Source organism: Panthera onca, chromosome E3 (genome assembly GCF_046562875.1).
Source record: "Panthera onca isolate mPanOnc1 chromosome E3, mPanOnc1 haplotype 2, whole genome shotgun sequence".
NCBI lineage: Eukaryota > Metazoa > Chordata > Mammalia > Carnivora > Felidae > Panthera > Panthera onca.
In genome coordinates, this window is record NC_138354.1 from 38190992 (window position 1) to 38211142 (window position 20151).

At 46.8% G+C, this 20151-nt stretch overlaps 1 protein-coding gene across 2 annotated transcripts in view; it reads right to left on the reverse strand.

The window, feature by feature from the left end:
• DNAJA3 (DnaJ heat shock protein family (Hsp40) member A3) overlaps window positions 1–19482 on the reverse strand; it is a 31520-nt gene extending 12038 nt beyond the window's left edge. Inside the window, exons 1-7 of one of the 2 annotated variants that reach the window (XM_060648331.3) lie at window positions 19233–19482; window positions 13282–13415; window positions 7379–7462; window positions 6451–6645; window positions 5201–5353; window positions 2208–2355; window positions 1093–1157 (exon numbers count right to left, since the gene is read on the reverse strand). In XM_060648331.3, the coding sequence (XP_060504314.1) occupies window positions 1093–1157; window positions 2208–2355; window positions 5201–5353; window positions 6451–6645; window positions 7379–7462; window positions 13282–13415; window positions 19233–19443 (990 nt within the window). In that variant the 5' untranslated portion in view covers window positions 19444–19482. The remainder of the gene's footprint in view (window positions 1–1092; window positions 1158–2207; window positions 2356–5200; window positions 5354–6450; window positions 6646–7378; window positions 7463–13281; window positions 13416–19232) is intronic. The other variant, XM_060648332.3, reaches the window with a different exon arrangement.
• Between the last annotated feature and the right edge of the window lie 669 nt (window positions 19483–20151).

A 20151-nucleotide genomic window follows, 5' to 3' on the forward strand; every position in this document is an offset into this window, starting at 1 on the left:
ATTCTGTCTCTCTCTCAAAAATAAATAAAACACTAAGAAAAAATTTTTTGAACAGGCAAAGTAAATTACATCACACACGCAGAACGCCCACAACCCAGTGGAAGTAATAAAACATCGCGATGCAGTGAAGCCCCTGGCTCCTCCCCCTCCAGAGTGGCCCCACGCTGACTGTAGCAGTTCTCATTCCCACATATGTATGTGTCCCCAAATAATATGTAGCACCCTGTCACGTGCTTTAAAAGTGTTTATAGACAGTCTCCCTCCCTGCATCCACTCGCAATCTGCTTTCTTTCCCTCAAAGTAACTGAGAAGTCTCAGTTGTGCTGAACGTATGGCTCTGGTTTCTTCCCGCGGCTGCTCTGAGGCACTCTGGCCACAGCACGGTTCTCTCATTCACTCTCTTATCCGAGGGCAGCAGACTGTCGTCAGTGTCTTGCTATTATGAGTGAGGGTGTCTTGCACACAGCCTGTGCCTTCCCCTGCTGCGCTCACATGGCTTTCCTGGGGCACCCGGCAGAAATGTGGGGACAAGAACTGTATCTCCTTTACCATCTCCTGTCTCAGAAACCAGGTCTGTCTCTGCACACAGTAGGTAAAACTGCACCTTTGGCTCTTACCACCCCCACGAACAATTTGATACATAAATTTAAAATCACAAGGAGGGGGGTCTGGGTGGCTCAGTCAGTTGAGCATCCAACTCTTGGTTTCGGCTCAGGTCATGATCTCATGGCTTCGTGGGATCAAGCCCCACATCAGGCGCCCTGTGCTGGCAGTGCAAAGCCTGCTTGGGATTCTCTCTCCCTGTCTCTCTGCCCCTCTCCCACTTGTGTGGTCTCTGTTTCTCTCAAAATAAGTAAATTTTTAAAAAAATCACAAAGAGATGCATTCTATATTTTTATGTGTCCTATGTTTTCCAACTTATAAAAATCTTGAGGAAACTGTTCTGTCCAAACGTAGCACAAAGGCTTGACGTGATACATGTTTCATAACCCCACCGAGGTGGCCACTGTTTCCCTTAGACACACCCCCATGAGCACCCACCTCCCTGCAAGAGGGCAAGGACCCGAGAAGCTGTGAGAGCAGAGCACCCACCCTGAATGTGATGAAAATTTCTCTTTTTCCGACAGGCATCCGCACCGTCTGGCCATCCTCGACTCCTGTAAGAACAAAAGTTCAAAAGGGAACATTTATTTGGGGACCTCCCATGGAGTTTCCTGCCCTAAATCCATTTACAAACCACTGACTTCCTTACCCGTTCCTATTAATGAGGAACAACACAATTATCCACAGTACATCCAATGGGTGCAACTTCTCAAAGGAGCAAGTACAGCAAGTGATCCCCAAACAAGAGCGCCTTCTATTCGTTTATCCAAGTTCCCTGGACACCTGCTCCTACCAGGTCCATGTAGCATGTCGGTGAGTTTAGAATTTAGTAGGGGAGACAGCTATCACCCAAATAACAACACTAACAAGTGCATCATTACAAACAGAAACGTGTTTGTAGAAGCAAGGACAAAGGACATCTAAGGAACAGGGAGAGTTCCAGAAGCTGCTATAGAGAGGCAACACTCAAGCTAGCAGCTCTGGGAGAAGAGTTAACCCGCTGAGAAAAGAAGGTGGAAAGTGAGCTTCAGACACAGGGAGTGACATATGACAAGGCTCTGTCTAGAGGCATTATGGCCCATTCGAAGAGCTGCATGAAGGCAGCTGCAGGAAGGCCGCAGGGCAGGCAACAAGAGGAGAGGCTGCAGAGGCCAGAAGGGGCTGAGACAGGTGGCATTTCTCACCCCAGGAGTCATTGCACAGGCTTCAGGACAAGTGACACGATCAGACTGCCCTGCAGAAAGTCCATCCTGGGAACAAGACCCAGCTGGCGAGAGCAGTCACAGGCGGCCCCTGGGGGCTAGGAGGAAGGGGTAGTGGTGCAGACAGGGCTGGCCACAGTGACAATGCTGGCCTCGTTGAACGAAGGTGGAGGAGCTCCACAGGGGAGCAGAGCGGGCGTGTCAGGTACCTTCTGCCCACGAGGCATGCAAGGGTAGATTTTAAGGACAACTAGTACAGAGAGGAAAACGCAAGGAGATTCCAGTTCCCCCTCCAATCCGGGGCTCCAGATCCTTCACCACAGCTTTTACAACAGCCCAATCACAGGGAAACAAAGGTCCCAGCTGTCCCAGCCCCGGTACGTGGAGGAGCCCAGGACCCACCGGCAGGCACAGGGATCACCACTTTCTTCTTCTGCTTGGCCTGTCCGGCTCCTCTGCATATCACGCAGGGAGTCGTGATGATGGAGCCTCGGCCACCACACCTCCGACACGTGGAGCGCATCACAAAGGGGCCTGTATTTATGGTTTCCTGATAAAGAGACGAAAAAGACGGAACCCTTAAGTACACAGGTAAACTCTAATGGCCAAGCCTCTGGGAACACAATGCACGGCAGAGAAATGTTTCATCAAAGACTCGTGTTCTGTGTGAACACGCACTAAAACATACTGCCTAAGAACACAGGGACCCAGACCTTTCTCCCAAAGGATGCAGACGTCATGCAAGATGATGCAGTCACAGATGTGTGGAAAACACTCTGGCAGCTATGAGAACTGAGTGTGCATCTGTGGGGCTGTGCCCTACAGACCACACTCGTGCAACAGCGTACGTCCCTTGCAGCCTGGGTGGCCACCAGGAGTGAGCTGCCTGAAAAATCATGGTGTAACCACATTAACAGAACACTGCACATGGGTGAGAAATGCTTTCTGAGATCACTGAGTTGTAAAAATCGAAGCAAACGCTGCAGCACCATGTACAGAGTGCTACCTTGGGTTACTGGAACCTCCACACAGATGGCTTGAAATGTGCGTGTCCGTCTAAAGCAGGATACACAAGAAGGTCACTAGAACTGTGCCTCTAAGGAGGATGCCTGGAACAATTAGGGGGTGGGGCTTGGGGAGGAACACTTAACTTTTCACTGTACTTTCGTTTTTCCTTCAGAATTCTGTACCGTGTGCAAATATAAACACGTACATTTTTAAACATGATAAATTTTTAATTAGAGGCATTTTAAATGTAAGAATTATTTGTCCCAGCAATTCCACCTTTGGAGGTCTGTGTCACAGAAAGTAGAGGCATCAGATGGAAGGCCATATGTGTAGAGGGTTTTCCTGTAGCACTGAAACCTAAGTATTAAGTTGGAAAATGAGATCTGCATGTATCGGCCTGGAGGAATGGGCATGATCCATCAAAGACCAAAGCAAGTTGCACAACAAAGAGTATGTGTAATATACTCTCATTAGAAAGTTTTTGCTTTAAAAAGAAATTTTTTTGTATGGAGACAGAGACTGAGTTGTGGAAAGAACACCTCAAGTTACGAACTTGGGAGTCCAGGCAAGGGGCGATTACTGACATTTTCTTTATGTATTCCTCCGACTGTTGTGTCAGAACAAGTACTTTTCGATAATTTACAAAACAGGCAGGGGGACGCCTAGGTGGCTCAGTCAAGTGAATATCTGACTTGATTTTGGCTCAGGTCATGATCCCAGGGTCGTCCTATGGAGCCCTTGTTGGGCTCTGTGCTGAGTATGGAGCCTGCTTGGGATTGTCTCTCTCCCTCTGTCCATCTGCCCACTCGTGCACGCACTCTCCCGCCCTCTCTCCCCCTTTCCCGCTTTCTAAAAAAAAACAAAACAAAATGAACAGTGTAAAGAAGTTAGGTTAAACAAAAGAAGTAACCACTTTCTAACCAGTGAGGAGCTGGGGGTAGTAGCCACAGACCACAAGGCCCCACCAGCTGTGGGAGGGGCTGGGGGCCAAGAGGCCCCTGAAGGATGGGGGTGCGCAGGGAGGATGGGGGAGAGGACACTCGGGGGCGGGGGGCAGAACGAGCAGCACCACGCCAGCAACAGAGGCTGCCTGCCTCCTTGCTCCTGGGGCACCAGTGGTGGGGGCCGGGGGAAGATAGGGAGGACCCAGCCCCCCTTTCTTCCCACATGGCCCTCAGGTACAGTGAGAACAGGGCAGTAGTGGCCTCAAGGACCAGACTAGCTGCTCTGGGTGGCCAGGTTTCTCTTTTGTTTTCTCAGCAATCGCTGTTGTAATCAGAGGGGCACTACTCTCTTTAAAAGGTAACTGCTCAGCTCCCAGAGGTTTCAGGAATGGTTACAGAGAGGCAGTACACCCCATTTTTCAGTCTCCTACAATCAACGCGGTGATCTGGAGTTCAGAAGTCAGTATGTGCCTCACCACAACTTCCTCATTAATCTCAAAGGGAAAATTAACAACTTTACAGTGAAGAAACCTGGTGGACACTATCTTAACTACTCATGATCCAATGTCACGTCATCACTAATGGGACAAACTGACACCTCACGACTCCTGACGTGATCCAGTGTCAAGGGCACTACCCCTCTGTGACGTTTCACCAAAAATGTGTGATCTGAATCTGGTCATGAGAAAATATCAGATGAACCCCAATATAAAGGGCATTCTACAAAACAGCTGGCCTGTAATCCTAAAAAATGTCAAGGTCATAAAGAAAAAGAAAGGCCGAGAAACCGTTCCCAGATTAAAGGAGACAAAAGATATGACAACCAAACACTATGCAAAATCCCAGCATGGATCCTGGATCAGGAAAAAAAGGACATTGTAAGGACAAGTGAACACATGAGAATGAGTACAGAAAATGGTATTCTAGCAACGTTAAATTTCCTGATAGTGACAACTGTGTTGTGGTTGCATAAAAGAACATTCTTGTTCCTTGAAAATACACAACAGATATGACAGTGCAAATGGGACAGAATGTTAACAACTGGTGAATCTGGGTAAGGAATAAGGGAGTGGCTCTTTATACTGTTCTGTATGTTTGTATTATATAAAAAACTTACCAAAAGAAAAAAATGATTACACTTCAAGCAAAATTAAAACCCCCTGCCCCCCAGCAACGGTTTCAAATTACCAAAATTTTCAGGGAAGTGTATTTTCAGGGAAGACAGCACAGGATCACTGACCAAGACAGAGTACTCTTGGGAAAAGAAAGATCTAGATAAAACAGTCCCACCTAGTCACAGACACTCAAAAGCACCAAGCACTGCCAGATAACTCTCCAAGGCTATCCACAGGAGTGTAGAAAAAGGGCCGGCAAGGGGTGTGGGGGGGCCAGAGGCGGGGGATCCCAGGCGGGGGGGGGTGGGGGGCTCTGCCACACTCTCACCATGCCGGAGCCGCCGCAGTAATGGCAGTTCTGCATCTTGGTGCCAGGCTCGTTCCCCTTGCCGTCACACCGCTCGCAGGTGTCAGTGATGTTCACGGTGAACTCCTTGTTGACCCCCTTGGCAGCCTGATTAAACGTCAGCTCCATGATGTACTAAAGAAGTCAGAGGGCAGCCTGTCATCTTTGGTTAATTACCAAAGTGATCCTCCACTTTGAAAGTAAAGGAGGGCAATGGTCAGCGGTTTTCATTCACGTTACCTCTTCTTTTAAAGTGGGCTTTATTCTTTAAGACGGTTTTACACGTTTATAAAATTGAGAGGGAGGTATCAGGATCGCCCCCTGCCCCCACACATGCACAGCCCCCACCAGGGTCAGCATCTGTCACCGGGACGTCCATTTTTTATCAAGGATGAACCCACATGGACACATCAGAGTCCCCCAAAGCTCGTCTTTCACTTCAGGGTCCACCCTTGGTGGTGTATTTCCTAAGGGCCTGAACAAATGTATGACACGGGTCTGTTGTTACAAAATCATAGAGGACTTTCACTAAATGTGAAATTTCACCAAAAATCTTCCATGCCCCACCTGTTCATCTCTTCACCCAGCTACTTATTTTTCAACTCACCTGTCCTCTGCCAAGTAGGAATGGATGGGACTCGACTGACTCTGCCCTACATCTCAGGATTTTCAAGAGGGAATGCTTGTTTTAAGTGAAAATGTACTTTTCAACAAACCGTTCACAGATAATATTTGTACATAGTCCTTATAGACAGCTCGAATGATCCCCAAACATAATTTAAGTCATAAAACATGCTCCCTCTCTCAGCTCTGATAATGTCTTATTAGGACATAAACATGCAAGAGGTAGAATTGGTGTTGTGTCTCCGTTCTGGTACCGAGCTCTTCTACAATAATGCAGCAAGCTCCAGACAAGACGCACCCGAATCATGGACCCTCAAAGCCTTCGCCTCAGGCTGCCTGATTAAGCAATTGTACAGCTAAAAAGGATTACCTACCTGGTAATCCTACATGGATTACCTACATGGTTTTTCTTAAATATGGGAATTATTTCCTACCAAAATGGCTGCCTCCAGATCATTCCATCGAAGCTGCTTTGGGTTTTTTTTTTTTTGTTTTTTCTGTTGTTGTTGGTTTGTTTTTTTTTTTTTTTTTGAGAAAAAGAAACATAAAATGTTTGCCTCACAATGAGCGGCTAAAATGTGAATGATTCTTTAAAACAAGGAGCCTACCTCCTGAGGCTGACTGAATACACTCTGGAAATCCCCAAAAGAAGAGGATGAGAATTCCCCGAAGATCTTCCTGAAGAGCTCCTCGGGGTCGACAGTGGGGCCCCCTTTCCAGTAGCTCTGTCCGGAGGCGCCGGCGTCCGAGCCCGCAGAGCCGTAGGTGTCATACTGTCTCCTCTTCACTTCGTCACTCAGCACCTACAGGAAAAGGCCCGGCGGTCAGGCGCCACCAGGTCTCCCGAGGCCCAGGACACGGCACAAGTTCACACCGTGTGTACAGGTAAGGGTGCTGGATCAGCATTAAATTTCCTGCTTTTGACAAGCGTACTGTGGTTAACGTAAAAGAATGTTCTTGGTCTTAGAAAATTCACACTCGAGTACTGAAGAATAAAGAGATACGGCGTCTGTGACGTACTTTCAGATGGCTGGGGGATGTGCACACTCATACAGCAGGTACACGATACGCTACGTATCCTGAGTCCCTACAGACCCTCTAAGTCTGGGAAGGTCGCTCTGGAACGGCTCAGCAGCCCGCCACAGTGTGCGCTTCATCCCTCTGACTACATTTCAAGTTCCTCACGGGCGGCCTCCTACTTTTACAATACGCACCATCCCACTAGACAGAGATGCCCTAAGGAGGGGGGTCAACAAATAAGTGTGGAATTAATTAATCCAACCAGGAGCTCCCAGACCTGGCTATAAATCAGATGACCTGGGAGCTCTGTTAATACAGATTATCAGACCATTTCCTACTGAGATTCCAAGTGAGATCTAGCAGGAGACCTGGGAATCTTTTCTTCAAGGAGGTAATCTGGTATGGGACAGTCTTCACAATGGACCTTATGACATGTCAGGTCACCCTGGGCAGCACACGCTGATGTACCCACACAGCTGAATGACAGTGACTGCACACACAGGTAGGTCGCATTACCTCATAGGCTTCTGCCAGCTGGGAGAACTTCTCCTTGGCTTTGGGATCATCCTTGTTTGTGTCTGGGTGGTATTTCTTGGCCAGCTAAGGGAGAAAACCATAAATTACAATGGACACATGATGATTACTAACACTGGACCTCAAATAACAGTCACAATCTCACCTCCCTTACCGCATTAGTCTGTTTTGAGATTTTGTGACCAACAGCAATTTTTTTTTAATGTATGTTTGTTTGTTTATTTTTTGAGAGACAGAAAAAGACAGAGTGCAAGGGTGGGGTGGGGAAGGGCAGAGAGAGAGGGAGACACAGAATCTGAAGCAGGCTCGAGGCTCTGAGCTGTCAGCACAGAGCCTGATGTGGGGCTTGAACTCACGAACTGTGAGATCATGACCTGAGCCAAAGTCAGACGCTTAACCGACTGAGCCACCCAGGAGCCCCATCAACCAACAGCAATTCTTAAAACAAGGCCTAAGACTTTAAAATAAACCATCTCTTGCAGCAACTGGGTTACTCAGTCAGTTAAGTGTCTGACCAACTCTTGGTTTCGGCTCAGGTCGTGATCTCACACTCTGTGAGATCGAGTCCTGCATCGGGCTCTGCGTTGGCAGCATGGAACGTGCTTGGGATCCTCTCTCCTCTCTCTCTGTCCCTCCCCCCAACCACATTCGCTCATGCTCGCTCCCTTTCAAAATAAATAAATAAATATTTTTAAAATGTCTTTAAAAAATAAATAAAAGTAAAATAAAATAAACCATCTCTTCAAATCTGACACATATACACATTTTTTAACCACAACAAATCTCTGCCAAAAAGAACAAATGCTTTAGAACTTGGGCACCTTTGTGAAAGCAGTGGAAAACAGTGTGTCTGATATACCATCAACTATGTAAAAAGAGAAGAAAATAACTGGGTACGTAGATGTATCTGCTGTACAAGTTATTTTGGAAAACATATAGCAAGCTAGTAACATTGGTTGCAAAAGGAGGGATGTAAGAGAACAGGAGGGAGACTTTCTATCGAATATACTCTTTTGTATTTGCTTAATTCTGAACAAAGGAAACGTATTGCCTCTTCAAAACACAAGTTTATTTTTTTTTTATTTTATTTTTTAATATATGAAATTTACTGTCAAATTGGTTTCCATACAACACCCAGTGCTCATCCCAAAAGGTGCCCTCCTCAATACCCATCACCCACCCTGCCCTCCCTCCCACCCCCCATCAACCCTCAGTTTGTTCTCAGTTTTTAACAGTCTCTAATGTTTTGGCTCTCTCCCACTCTAACCTTTTTTTTTTTTTTTTTTTTTTTTTCCTTCCCCTCCCCCATGGGTTTCTGTTATGTTTCTCAGGATCCACATAAGAGTGAAACCATATGGTATCTGTCTTTCTCTGTATGGCTTATTTCACTTAGCATCACACTCTCCACTTCCATCCATGTTGCTACAAAAGGCCATATTTCATTTTTTCTCATTGCCACGTAGTATTCCATTGTGTATATAAACCACAATTTCTTTATCCATTCATCAGTTGATGGACATTTAGGCTCTTTCCATAATTTGGCTATTGTTGAGAGTGCCGCTATAAACATTGGGGTACAGGTGCCCCTATGCATCAGTACTCCTGTATCCCTTGGATAAATTCCTAGCAGTGCTATTGCTGGGTCATAGGGTAGGTCTATTTTTAATTTTCTGAGGAACCTCCACACTGCTTTCCAGAGCGGCTGCACCAATTTGCATTCCCACCAACAGTGCAAGAGGGTTCCTGTTTCTCCACATCCTCTCCAGCATCTATAGTCTCCTGATTTCTTCATTTTGGCCACTCTGACTGGCGTGAGGTGGTATCTGAGTGTGGTTTTGATTTGTATTTCCCTGATAAGGAGCGACGTTGAACATCTTTTCATGTGCCTGTTGGCCATCCGGATGTCTTCTTTAGAGAAGTGTCTATTCATGTTTTCTGCCCATTTCTTCACTGGGTTATTTGTTTTTCGGGTGTGGAGTTTGATGAGCTCTTTATAGATTTTGGATACTAGCCCTTTGTCCGATGTGTCATTTGCAAATATCTTTTCCCATTCCGTTGGTTGCCTTTTAGTTTTGTTGGTTGTTTCCTTTGCTGTGCAGAAGCTTTTTATCTTCATAAGGTCCCAGTAATTCACTTTTGCTTTTAATTCCCTTGCCTTTGGGGATGTGCCGAGTAAGAGATTGCTACGGCTGAGGTCAGAGAGGTCTTTTCCTGCTTTCTCCTTTTTATCTTCATAAGGTCCCAGTAATTCACTTTTGCTTTTAATTCCCTTGCCTTTGGGGATGTGCCGAGTAAGAGATTGCTACGGCTGAGGTCAGAGAGGTCTTTTCCTGCTTTCTCCTCTAAGGTTTTGATGGTTTCCTGTCTCACATTCAGGTCCTTTATCCATTTTGAGTTTATTTTTGTGAATGGTGTGAGAAAGTGGTCTAGTTTCAACCTTCTGCATGTTGCTGTCCAGTTCTCCCAGCACCATTTGTTAAATAGACTGTCTTTTTTCCATTGGATGTTCTTTCCTGCTTTGTCAAAGATGAGTTGGCCATACGTTTGTGGGTCTAGTTCTGGGGTTTCTATTCTATTCCATTGGTCTATGTGTCTGTTTTTATGCCAAAAAACACAAGTTTAAATATTAAAAAAGAGTAAAATCTCACTAGGCTGTCCGCAGCTGAGCCGAGCCGCTCTAAAACTACGGTTACCCTCCAGGCACTCTGAGCAGTGCTGTGCTTTGCAGGTAGCTCACTGTTGGCTCACTGTTTGCTGCGGCTGCTGACCCCTTCCAAGTCTGGGTCACTACAGGTCCCTCACGCGAGGGAAGAAGGCACACGGAATCCAACCGCGGACCGGAGAAGTCATGTGGCTCGGACGCCACGCCACCAGCAGCTGGCTGCGGTTAGGGTGCAGGAAGTTAAGTGCACAGCCTCCGGGTCAGAGCGTCCGGATCCACTGTCTGTAGCCCTGAGACCCCAGACAGAATGTCACTAAGCACAACTTCCTCGTCTGTCAAATGACGATAACGGTACCTACTCCACAGGGTTGTGGCAGGGATGAGATGAAACACCACATATTCTAAAACGAACACAGGGCACGGCCCACGGCGACATCAGCCATTATTAGGACACAGAAGGGAGCAGAGGATGTAGTCAGGAGGTGGGGGCATCTGGCAGGAATTTCAAATTTTCAACGACAAGCCAAAAAATCACTGATACTGAGTAACAGTATGCCCCAAATCACCAGGATGACCACCGGAAAATACAGCACTGAGGCAGAGAGCCTCAGAGCTTGCACACGAGATACCACGTCCATGGCTTAGGTGAAAAGAAAGAAAGGAGATGTCACATGTAAATAGTGCATTTGAGCCAAGACAAGATGAAACGGTGTCATGGCTCATAATGCCAAACGAGGACGCAAAGGAGTTCAAATTCAGAAAAGTACAAGGAGACATCACAGGGCTGTACGGGCCAGGCCGACTCCCAAAGACCCACGCTGGAGAAACAAGTACAATGACCACAACATGAAACAGTCGGATTTTAGACAAACATGATCGCATGAGATTAACATGGCTTGAAAGGGAGTTGAGCATATTTTAACACAATTTTTAAACATCCATCACAATTAAGAAAAAAAAAAAAAGGGAGGGGTGTCAGGACATTACCCACATCTGAGAAACATGATGGGATTCTTTTCTGTGATGGGGAACTCACTTCTACCCAAGGTGGGTTGTATCATGATGGACAGCCTTCACTGTTAGAAAGCTCTTCATCAGAATAAGCCTAACCACCCCTGCTTTTGGTTACATGGGTGACTTTAATCCTCTTCAACAAAACAGCCCAGCAAATAACTGAGGCTGGATATCATGATCCCAGAGAGTCCTTTCTTTATGCTAAGAGCCAGACAAACAGCTCTCGATCTTCCACAGGAGCAAAAGAAGAAATACGCGTCACCAAGCCTGCAAAGAAAGAACTGGTCATGTGCCATGCAACTCTGGTTTCCGGGAGGAATGAGGATGGTGGCAGGTGGCCAGAAACATCCACCCACTCCCCAAAGGCAGGCCGACAGAAGGAAGGCAGCGCCAGCCATCCAGAATGAAAAGAGCCATCAGTGGAAAAGGCAGAGTACGGCTCCACTGGCATCTCTGAGCTCAGTCCTGCTTCCGGAGACGCTGGTCCTCACAGCAGCTCGTGGGAGCACACCAGAGGCTGCGTGCTAAGCCCCGGATCAGGGTCTCAGGGAACAGCCAGGACATCACGGTGGGCCACAAAGGCTGGTCCCAAAAGCCAAGGCAAGAAACAATGGTGTACTCATGAGATTAGCTTAAGGAAAAGAGAGGCCTTTTTGCAGTACTTTAGTCTCATGTGTGACACATAGTGACTTACGGGGCCTTGGGCGTAGGTCACAACCTCTCCAAGCCTCTGCCATGAGGATGAAATGACGCAATACACACAAAGCTTTCATCAAGTCCTGACCCCAGAAATTGCGTTGTAAAGACTACTTTAAAAATGTCGTTTTAAATTGCACAGTTTTACCTCACCTTTTTACTTCCACACCTAAAAATTTGAATGGGTCCCCACTCTCTTAAATTAAGTTTCTAGGGGTGCCTGGGTGGCTCAGTCAGCTAAGTGTCCGACTTCAGCTCAGGTCACGATCTTGCAGTTTGTGGGTTCAAGCCCCGCGTCTTGCAGTTTGTGCTGACAGCTCAGAGCCTGGAGCCTGTTTCGGATTCTGTGTCTCCCTCTCTCTCTGACCCTCCCCTGTTCATGCTCTCTCTCTCTCTGTCTCAAAAATAAATAAACGTTAAAAAAAAAATTTTTTTTTAAATTAAGTTTCTAGTGCTTGCAGAGGGACTCATGTGTTCCCTTGTGGTCCCGGCCTCCATCTTTTCACTGCTCTCCCACCCTTACATCAGGTACCTTACCTTCCAGTTCAAAGAGGAGAGACATGATATTCACTGTTCCCAAGCCAGGGTCTCTGTTTCCTAACCCCGTGCCTTTGCTCATTCCATTACAATGTAAGTCTACCCAAAACCTATACCTGGGGTTCACAGCAGCACTACTCATAACAGCCAAAAAAAAAAAAAAAAAAAAGTGGAAACGATCCAAATGTCCAAATGGATAAATAAAAATGTAGCCTATCCACGCATGGAATATTACTCGACCACTGAAAGGAATGAAGAACCGATACATGCCACAGCATTGATGAAGCTTCTTTCCAGAGAGAAAGAGCCCATCACAAAAGTTCACACGATGTACGACTTCACTTCTGTGAAATGCCCAGAACAGGCAAATCCATAGAAACAAAAAGCAGGTTAGTAATTGCAAAGGCAGAGGAGAGAGGAAACTGGGGAGTGAGTGCTGATGGTATGGGGTTTTTTAAGCAGTTGAAAACGTACTGATTGTGGGCATGGTTGTAAAGCCTCCATGAATACATTAAAAACCAGTGAATTGTACGCTTTGAAAAAACATAAGGGAAGGGATTAGCTATCCAAGCCATGGCTGCTAGGTCTGGTCTTTATCAGTATCAGTTCACAAATATTAGGTTCAAAGTTTTTGCCACCCTCCCCTGCCCCCACACAAAAGGAAAACAAAATTTTAAAAAATCAAGAATCTTGTAGTGAATTTTCATACAAGTTACAAGGCACAGAATAATTTTAAATACGAAAACAGCTTTGGAAAAGATTTTTAAAAATTTTGGGTTCTGCCTCTTTTTATGAAGTGTTAACCAGTGGGACACTATGCACCTGAGGGACAGTCCAGCAAAGCCCATCACCTCATTCTACACTGTGAGCCACATGTCACCTACACGTATGGGCATACACGCTGCACTGGTGAGCAGACTAGACTGACAGCATCCCTTCTACAGTCTTGTCCCTAAAATCTGGCTTCCATACAGACCTGGTAATACGCTTTCTTGATCTCCTTCTGGCTGGCATTTCGGGGCACTCCTAGTATCTGGTAATAATCCTCTTTGGCCAAAGGGGAGCTCGTGTGGAAGGATGCAGTACGAACAAAAGGGTAACTTTTTACTCCTAAAAAAGAAAAAAAAGGAAAGACAATCACTCTGGGAATGTGCTCAACAAAAGGAAGCTGTGAGTAAACACCCAGCCAGGTTACACCTATGAAGGAACGGAGGTCACAGCTTAGGGTCAGCTTTCCCCCCAAGCACGCTGGAGACCAAACTCACTGCACTTCAAAGATGGCCAAGGCCACTGTGTACAATGAACATAAAACGAAGAGTACTGGGCAGGGCTAATTCTGCTGGATCACGACACAGTGAGGTCGTACCCTCATGTCTGCATCCCGGATGGGGGCTACACCGGGGGGTGATGACTAGAAAGGGACCTAGCTCCACTGTCACACTACCTGAGCACCTGCCATGTGCCACGTACCTTCATATGCTGTCTTCCTTAATGCTTAACAATTCTCCAGGTTCTTTGCCTCCACCATACAACCTTGGGGATGTGGTTCTGGGGTGGTTCTCAGAGTGTGGTCCCTGGACCAGCAGCATCATCAGCTTGTTGGAAATGTCCATTTTCAGGCCCCACCCCTGAGCTGAATCAGAGACTCTGGAGGTGGGGTCCAGCAGGCTGTGTTTAATAAGCCCTCCAGGTGACAATTCTGCCACATGCTCAATGTGAGAACTAAAGAACTAAAGAAACGGTACTCAGGGTGCCGGGTGGCTCAGTCGGATGAGCAGCCGACTTTTTTTTTAATTAAAAAAAATTTTTTTTTCTTTCAATGTTTATTTTTGAGACAGAGCATGAGACAAAGCTCTGAGCTGAGCTGTCAGCACAGAGCCCGACACGGGGCTCGACCCACGAACCACAAGATCATGACCTGAGCCGATGTTGGATGCTTACCCCCTGAGCCACCCAGGTGCCCCTATTTTTTTTTAACGTTTATTTATTTTTGAGAAAGAGAGACAGAGTGTGAATGGAGGAGGGGCAGACAGAGGGAGACAAAGAATCTGAAGCAGGATCCAGGGTCTGAGCTGTCGGCACAGAACCTGATGTGGGGCTCGAACTCACAAACCACGAGATCATGACCTGAGCCGAAGTCAGACGCTTAACTGACTGAGACACCCAGGCACCCTGAGAGGCTGACTCTTTATTTCGGCTGGGGTCATGATCCCAGGGTCATGGGATCAAGCTCTACATCGGCTCTGTGATGAGTGTAGAGCTGGCTTGGGATTCTCTTTCTCCCTCTGCCCCTCTTCCCCACTCGCACTCTCTCTCTGAAAGAAAGAAAGAAAGAGAGAAAGGAAGAAAAAGAAGAAAAAATGGTTCTCAGTGTTTAAGGTCACAGATCTAAGAGAATCTGATAAAAGTGCTGCCCCTCTCCCAAAAAAAAGAAAACAAACAAAAAAAACACCTAAATAGACACACGGGGTTAAAAGGCCCTATGCCTGAAACTAACTAACAGCTAACTGGGGTCAAAGCCCAAGGCAGAGAGCCACATGCCCTGCCCCCCTTCATGCTTCTGGCATCAGCAGTAGGAGGAACGTCCACTGGCGGACACATCCACTCAACTGCCCTCTGTGCACAGAGCAGAGAACTAACTTGGACTGGTCTGTCACCAAGTGAAGCAGGAGGAGCTGCCCCACAACTTGAGCCCTGCCTAACCTCCAACCCATTCTGTGACAACTGAAGACACGGGGCTGGGAGCGGAAGGGAGCCAAGTAAGAAAGAGCATGAAGATCATGACAGCTCCAGGTTTCTAAGTCGAACTTCAGCCTACAGAGAAGGTTCTGGATGCACCATTCATTCATTCAGTAAATACTCACTGAACATGTACTACTTGCCAGGCACTGAGTTCTGTGCTGGGAATAGGCAGCAGACCATTCAGACACTGCCTTCCTAGAGCTTACATTATTCAAGATATTAATACTGTAGTGGCAGGGAGGATACAATGTGAAGACAAGACCAAAGCCAGCACCCTCAAGGAGCTTACAGTCCACATGGGAGCGTGGGAGACAGTGTACAAAGTAACAGTACACAAGGACCTGCACAGTGAGAACACACATAGGGTCACCTAACCAGGGTTTCTCAACCTCACAATGTTGAGGATGGTATTGGATTCCTCTTGGTGAAGGGGCTTTCCTATTGTTATGGGCTATGTCTCTTAATTCATACGTTGAGGCTCTAATCCCCAGTGCCTCAGAATGTGACTGTATTTTGAGGTAGGATCCTAATTTTAAGTTTTCATTTATTTAAGTAATCTCTACACCCAACGTGGGGCTAGAACTCACAATCCTGAGATCAAGAGTCTCATGCTCTTCTGACTGAGCCAGCCAGGTGCCCCTGGAGGTAGGATGTGTAACAACTCTGCCAAAACATTGATCTTGGACTTCTAGCCTCTAGAAATGTGAGGATAAATGTGGTTCTCTCTTATGCATCCCTGACAAACTAAACTACTTATATGTCAAAGGATGTTCAGCAGCACCAACATCTTCTAAGTAGTACACTCTACTGCCCCTCTACCCCTGTCACAAGAGAGCAACTAAATGTCTCCAGACATTGCCAAATGTCTTTTGCAGGGCAAAATCATTCCCAGTTGAGAAGCACTGACAACCCAACTGAAAAAGTTCAGGAAAGGCCTTTTAAGGAAGCTGCTGTTAAACTGTAGAAATTAGCTAGGCTAAGGAAAGGTTTGAATCTGCCCAGAATTACACCTGTAGTCCTTATGTCATTTGCAACAGATTCCCCTTATATTTTCAAAAGTGCCTCATTTGGCTGCTAAGTCATAGATCATCTTTGGTTCACATGAAAGTTCACATGCACCTAATAACTGCATGATGTAACTTGTATACATTTTATACAAATAGAGATGTGGTTAGAGATAATGATGCTGATTAATGAGGCCTAGGAATAGGCAAAGGGCCTTTGAGCTATCCTAAGGAGTCAAGATATTATCCTGAGGGCAACAGGGAGTCACTGCAAGTGTTAAACAGGGAAGGGAACGCCTTTGCATGAGAAAGAGCTCTCAAAAACAACCCACAACAAACTGGAGGACTGGGAGACTACTTAAAATTAATCTGAGCACAAAACATAACCAGGAGTGTTGAGGGATATCCAGGAAGGGGGCCAAGGTAACCAGAAAGGAGGATGAGTAGGAAAGAGTCAGAATGATGAGAAATCAGAAGCAGCAAGTCAATCTCGACCTTCAGTATCCCCATACTGTTTCCTGTCCCGCACCCTAGACCCCCCAGAACACAAGGAGCAGACAGCGGGGAAGTAGTGGGAGTTAGGCGACCACAGAGGTCTTTCTTTGGTCAGATTTGAGAGAAACAGAGCTAGCGGCCTAGTGCTCCTATACTGAGTCCCTCTTCACTCAGGAGTGAGGGGCTGCCCTGGTCCTGTCAGCCCCCACCACCCCCAGGCTCCTTACAATCCAGGAAGAGACTGGTAGTGGCAGCTCCAAGAACGTGAGCAGAGACCTTGGACTCAAGAAACACTGGGATGTAACAACGTAACGTGCAAAACTGCATGCGAATAAAGACAAATCACATTTAACTATTACAAATTTGATGACTTTTGACATTATCCAAAAAGCACCAATGGTTAACAATAATTAAAGTTCATTTGGGGCGCCTGGGTGGCTCAGTCAGTTGAGCAGCCAACTTCGGCTCAGGTCATGATCTCACGGTTTGTGAGTTCGAGCCCCGCGTCGGGTTCTGTGCTGACAGCTCGGAGCCTGGAGCCTGGAGCCTGGAGCCTGGAGCCTGGAGCCTGGAGCCTGCTTTGGATTCTGTGTCTCCCTCCCTCTCTGTCCCTACCCCACTCACACTCTGTCTGTCTCTCCTTCAAAAATAAATAAACATTTAAAAAAATTTTTAAAAAATAATTAAAGTTCATTTAATGGACAAACTTTCCCCCAAAAACAATGTCTTGCCCTTTTTAGAACCCAGAATAGGATCAGCCTCCAAGTCACTCCAAGAATGACTAACCCAGAGTCAAATAACTACATTTTTTTTCTGCCCTGGGAGAAAAGTTGTAATTAAAGTGTTGTTTTATGTCCTCTAATTGTATTACTAGATTTGAGAGAACATCAAAGACCCATGTTTGGGAGCTGAGTTGATGCCTTTAGATGTAATAACAAGAGTGTGTCTTGAAGGATGTCATCTCTCAAAAATATTCATCATGTGATACAAAACATGCCCATTCTGGGCTATGTGCTGATTGCAGTTCCTTAGTAAGGGTCCCCCAAAGGCTCAGTACTCAGTGCCTGCCTATCTCTCTCATATATACACAATCAACACAAATGCTCCCCAAACTGGTACAAATGTACTATGAACAGAAATAGCTTAATAATTACCTAAGGAATAAATGAACAAAAAGATGCAGCCAAATTCTATTTAAAACAACACTGACATTGGAAAAAGTTAGCAAAACTTGAAACTTACCACTTTTGCTCATACTGAGAAATACAACATGACATCGCTCCGAATAACCCTGAAGAAACCTGAATAGACTACTGCTCTACCCGTGAGGAAATATTGGTGGCAAGAGCAGAATTAAAAAATGGGATCACTTGACCAAAACCTCATCCAATCTCTCTGTTCTCTGCTGTATCCCCAGTAACTAGAATAGTGGCCGGCATATGGCAGACTCTCAATAAATACCCGAGTCAATGAACAAATTTTTACAGTTAAGGAAACAGGGGTTCAAAGAGATTAAATAACTCACCCAGGTCCCCCCCCCCCACACACACACACACTGGTAGAGGTGAGTTTGTTCACTTTACAAAAGAATAACGATTACTGATGCTTTAATGACTCCCTTATTACACAAGCATTACAAAATTGCACCCCAACAGGCAATTATCTTGTGTGGGTTATCTTGTCAGGGCCTGTTAATTCATTACCTTTGTAAATATATAGATAAATATCACTTGCACAAATTGTAGGGAACACAACCAGTAAGACAATTCAGACACATGGTTGGTTATTCAGTGTTTCCTCCTTCCTCCTAACAGAAGTCATCCAACACAGAGCAGAACCATCACAGACAAGCACCTAAAGGCTTAATACATATCACTTCTGTATCGCCTCCATCAATTAAGAAAGCTGGTTTTGAATGAGGGCTCTACCATCTTTTCACTTTGTCACTTTCTACAAGTCGTTTAATATCTAGGCTTAAGCTTCTTTCTCTATAAAATGTAATAGCATCTATCACATGGAAATGACCCATGCCGGGTACACAGAAAAGCGCTCGATAACTGTTAGTTTGTATTTTTATTACAGTTGCCAATTTAAGAACTTATAAAAGACTACTAAGTGTATCCTTCGATTAAAACCACGTGACGGAAAGAGCGTGAGCTATTAAAGGACAACTCTACTTTTAGGTTTATGACCTTGGGCGGGTCAATTCTTCTTGCTAGAATCTCAGTTTCTCGTTCTCTAAAATGGGGATGACGACTCCATTCTTGCAGGGTTGTTACCACCAAGTGAGATGGGGCACAAAGTACCTAGCACCGTAACAGGTGCTCACTGAATGGCAGTTACCTCCTCCCTTCCGGCTATAAGGTGAAGGGAGGAGACGGGACCGGAATAGGGTAAGGGAGCAGTGGCAGGCTGGAAAGAGGCTTCTAGAAATGTTGATAGAGAAGAGAAGACTGTAGGCCTACGCAACATTTCACTACTGCCGCCGAGGGCTCCATGCAACTCTCCCTGGTTTACCATTTCTCAGTAGCCATTTGGGCCTCTCTGCCTCCTGCTCGCCGGTCTCTCCAAGCAATTCTGCATACAGGTCAGAAGATACCGTCCACCCCGCTACCCCCGTAGCCGAATCGAGTCAGTCCCTTCTGGGCCTTAGAGCCCCCACTCGGGCGCTGGAGCCTGCCCTCACCTTTGAAGCTGACACCAGTTCTCAATGTCAGCAGCGCCCCGGAGCCTCGAGCTCTCAGGGAAGGCGAGAATGCAGTGACGTTCAGCTTGTGGCCCAGTGAAGCCCCCACCACGTCCCCCCTGGGAGGCCGGGCTCCTCTCCCCGCTGTAGCCGGCAGCCGCGGGGACCCCACAGCCACCAGCAACCAGCGTGTGGGGCACCGCGCCGCCATCTTGGCCCAGGGACACTGCGCCTGCGCCACCCGGCTCAAGGAGGCGTCGCGAAGACAGCGCGCCGGCGCTGCGATGGCGCTTCCGGAGGCGGGGCCCGTGCGCGCGTACACGCACAAGCGCAAGCGTTGCGCATGCGCAGCAGCACCCAATGCGACTTTCTGGTTGCCAACACCGAAATGAGGCTTCCTCTGAGGAGTGCAACTAGATATGCGTGCCGTGAAGGACCTCGTCATTCTGTGATGGATGGCCAATATTGTACCTTATCTATGTAGAGACGTGGTTGAGTGTGTTCGGGTATAACTGGTTTCAGGATCCCCGCGAAGGGCCGGACTACATATCCCGGCGTGCAATGCTGCCGTCAGTCGCGCAGTCCCAGCATGCAGTGCGCGGTCCTTTTCCCCCCCTGACCTGATGCTGTGAGTGTTGCGTGAGTGTTGCTCACTTTGTGTCAGCGTGAGCTCGTGGGGGCCTCTGCGCTACTTCCAAAGCCTGGCCTCAACCTCACTTTCTCTCTAGCTGATTCTCCGCGGGGCTGACTTTGATCACTCGGTTCTGTCCTGAGCGTGTTAAGGCTCCTGCAAACCTGTGATGAACTTGCCAGTCGCCAAGGGAGAGCCGAGCCCCGCACAAACGAATTTAATAAACGTGGTGAGCACCTACTGTGTTTCACGCACGTTGTAGAGTACTGGGGATACAACGGTGAATGA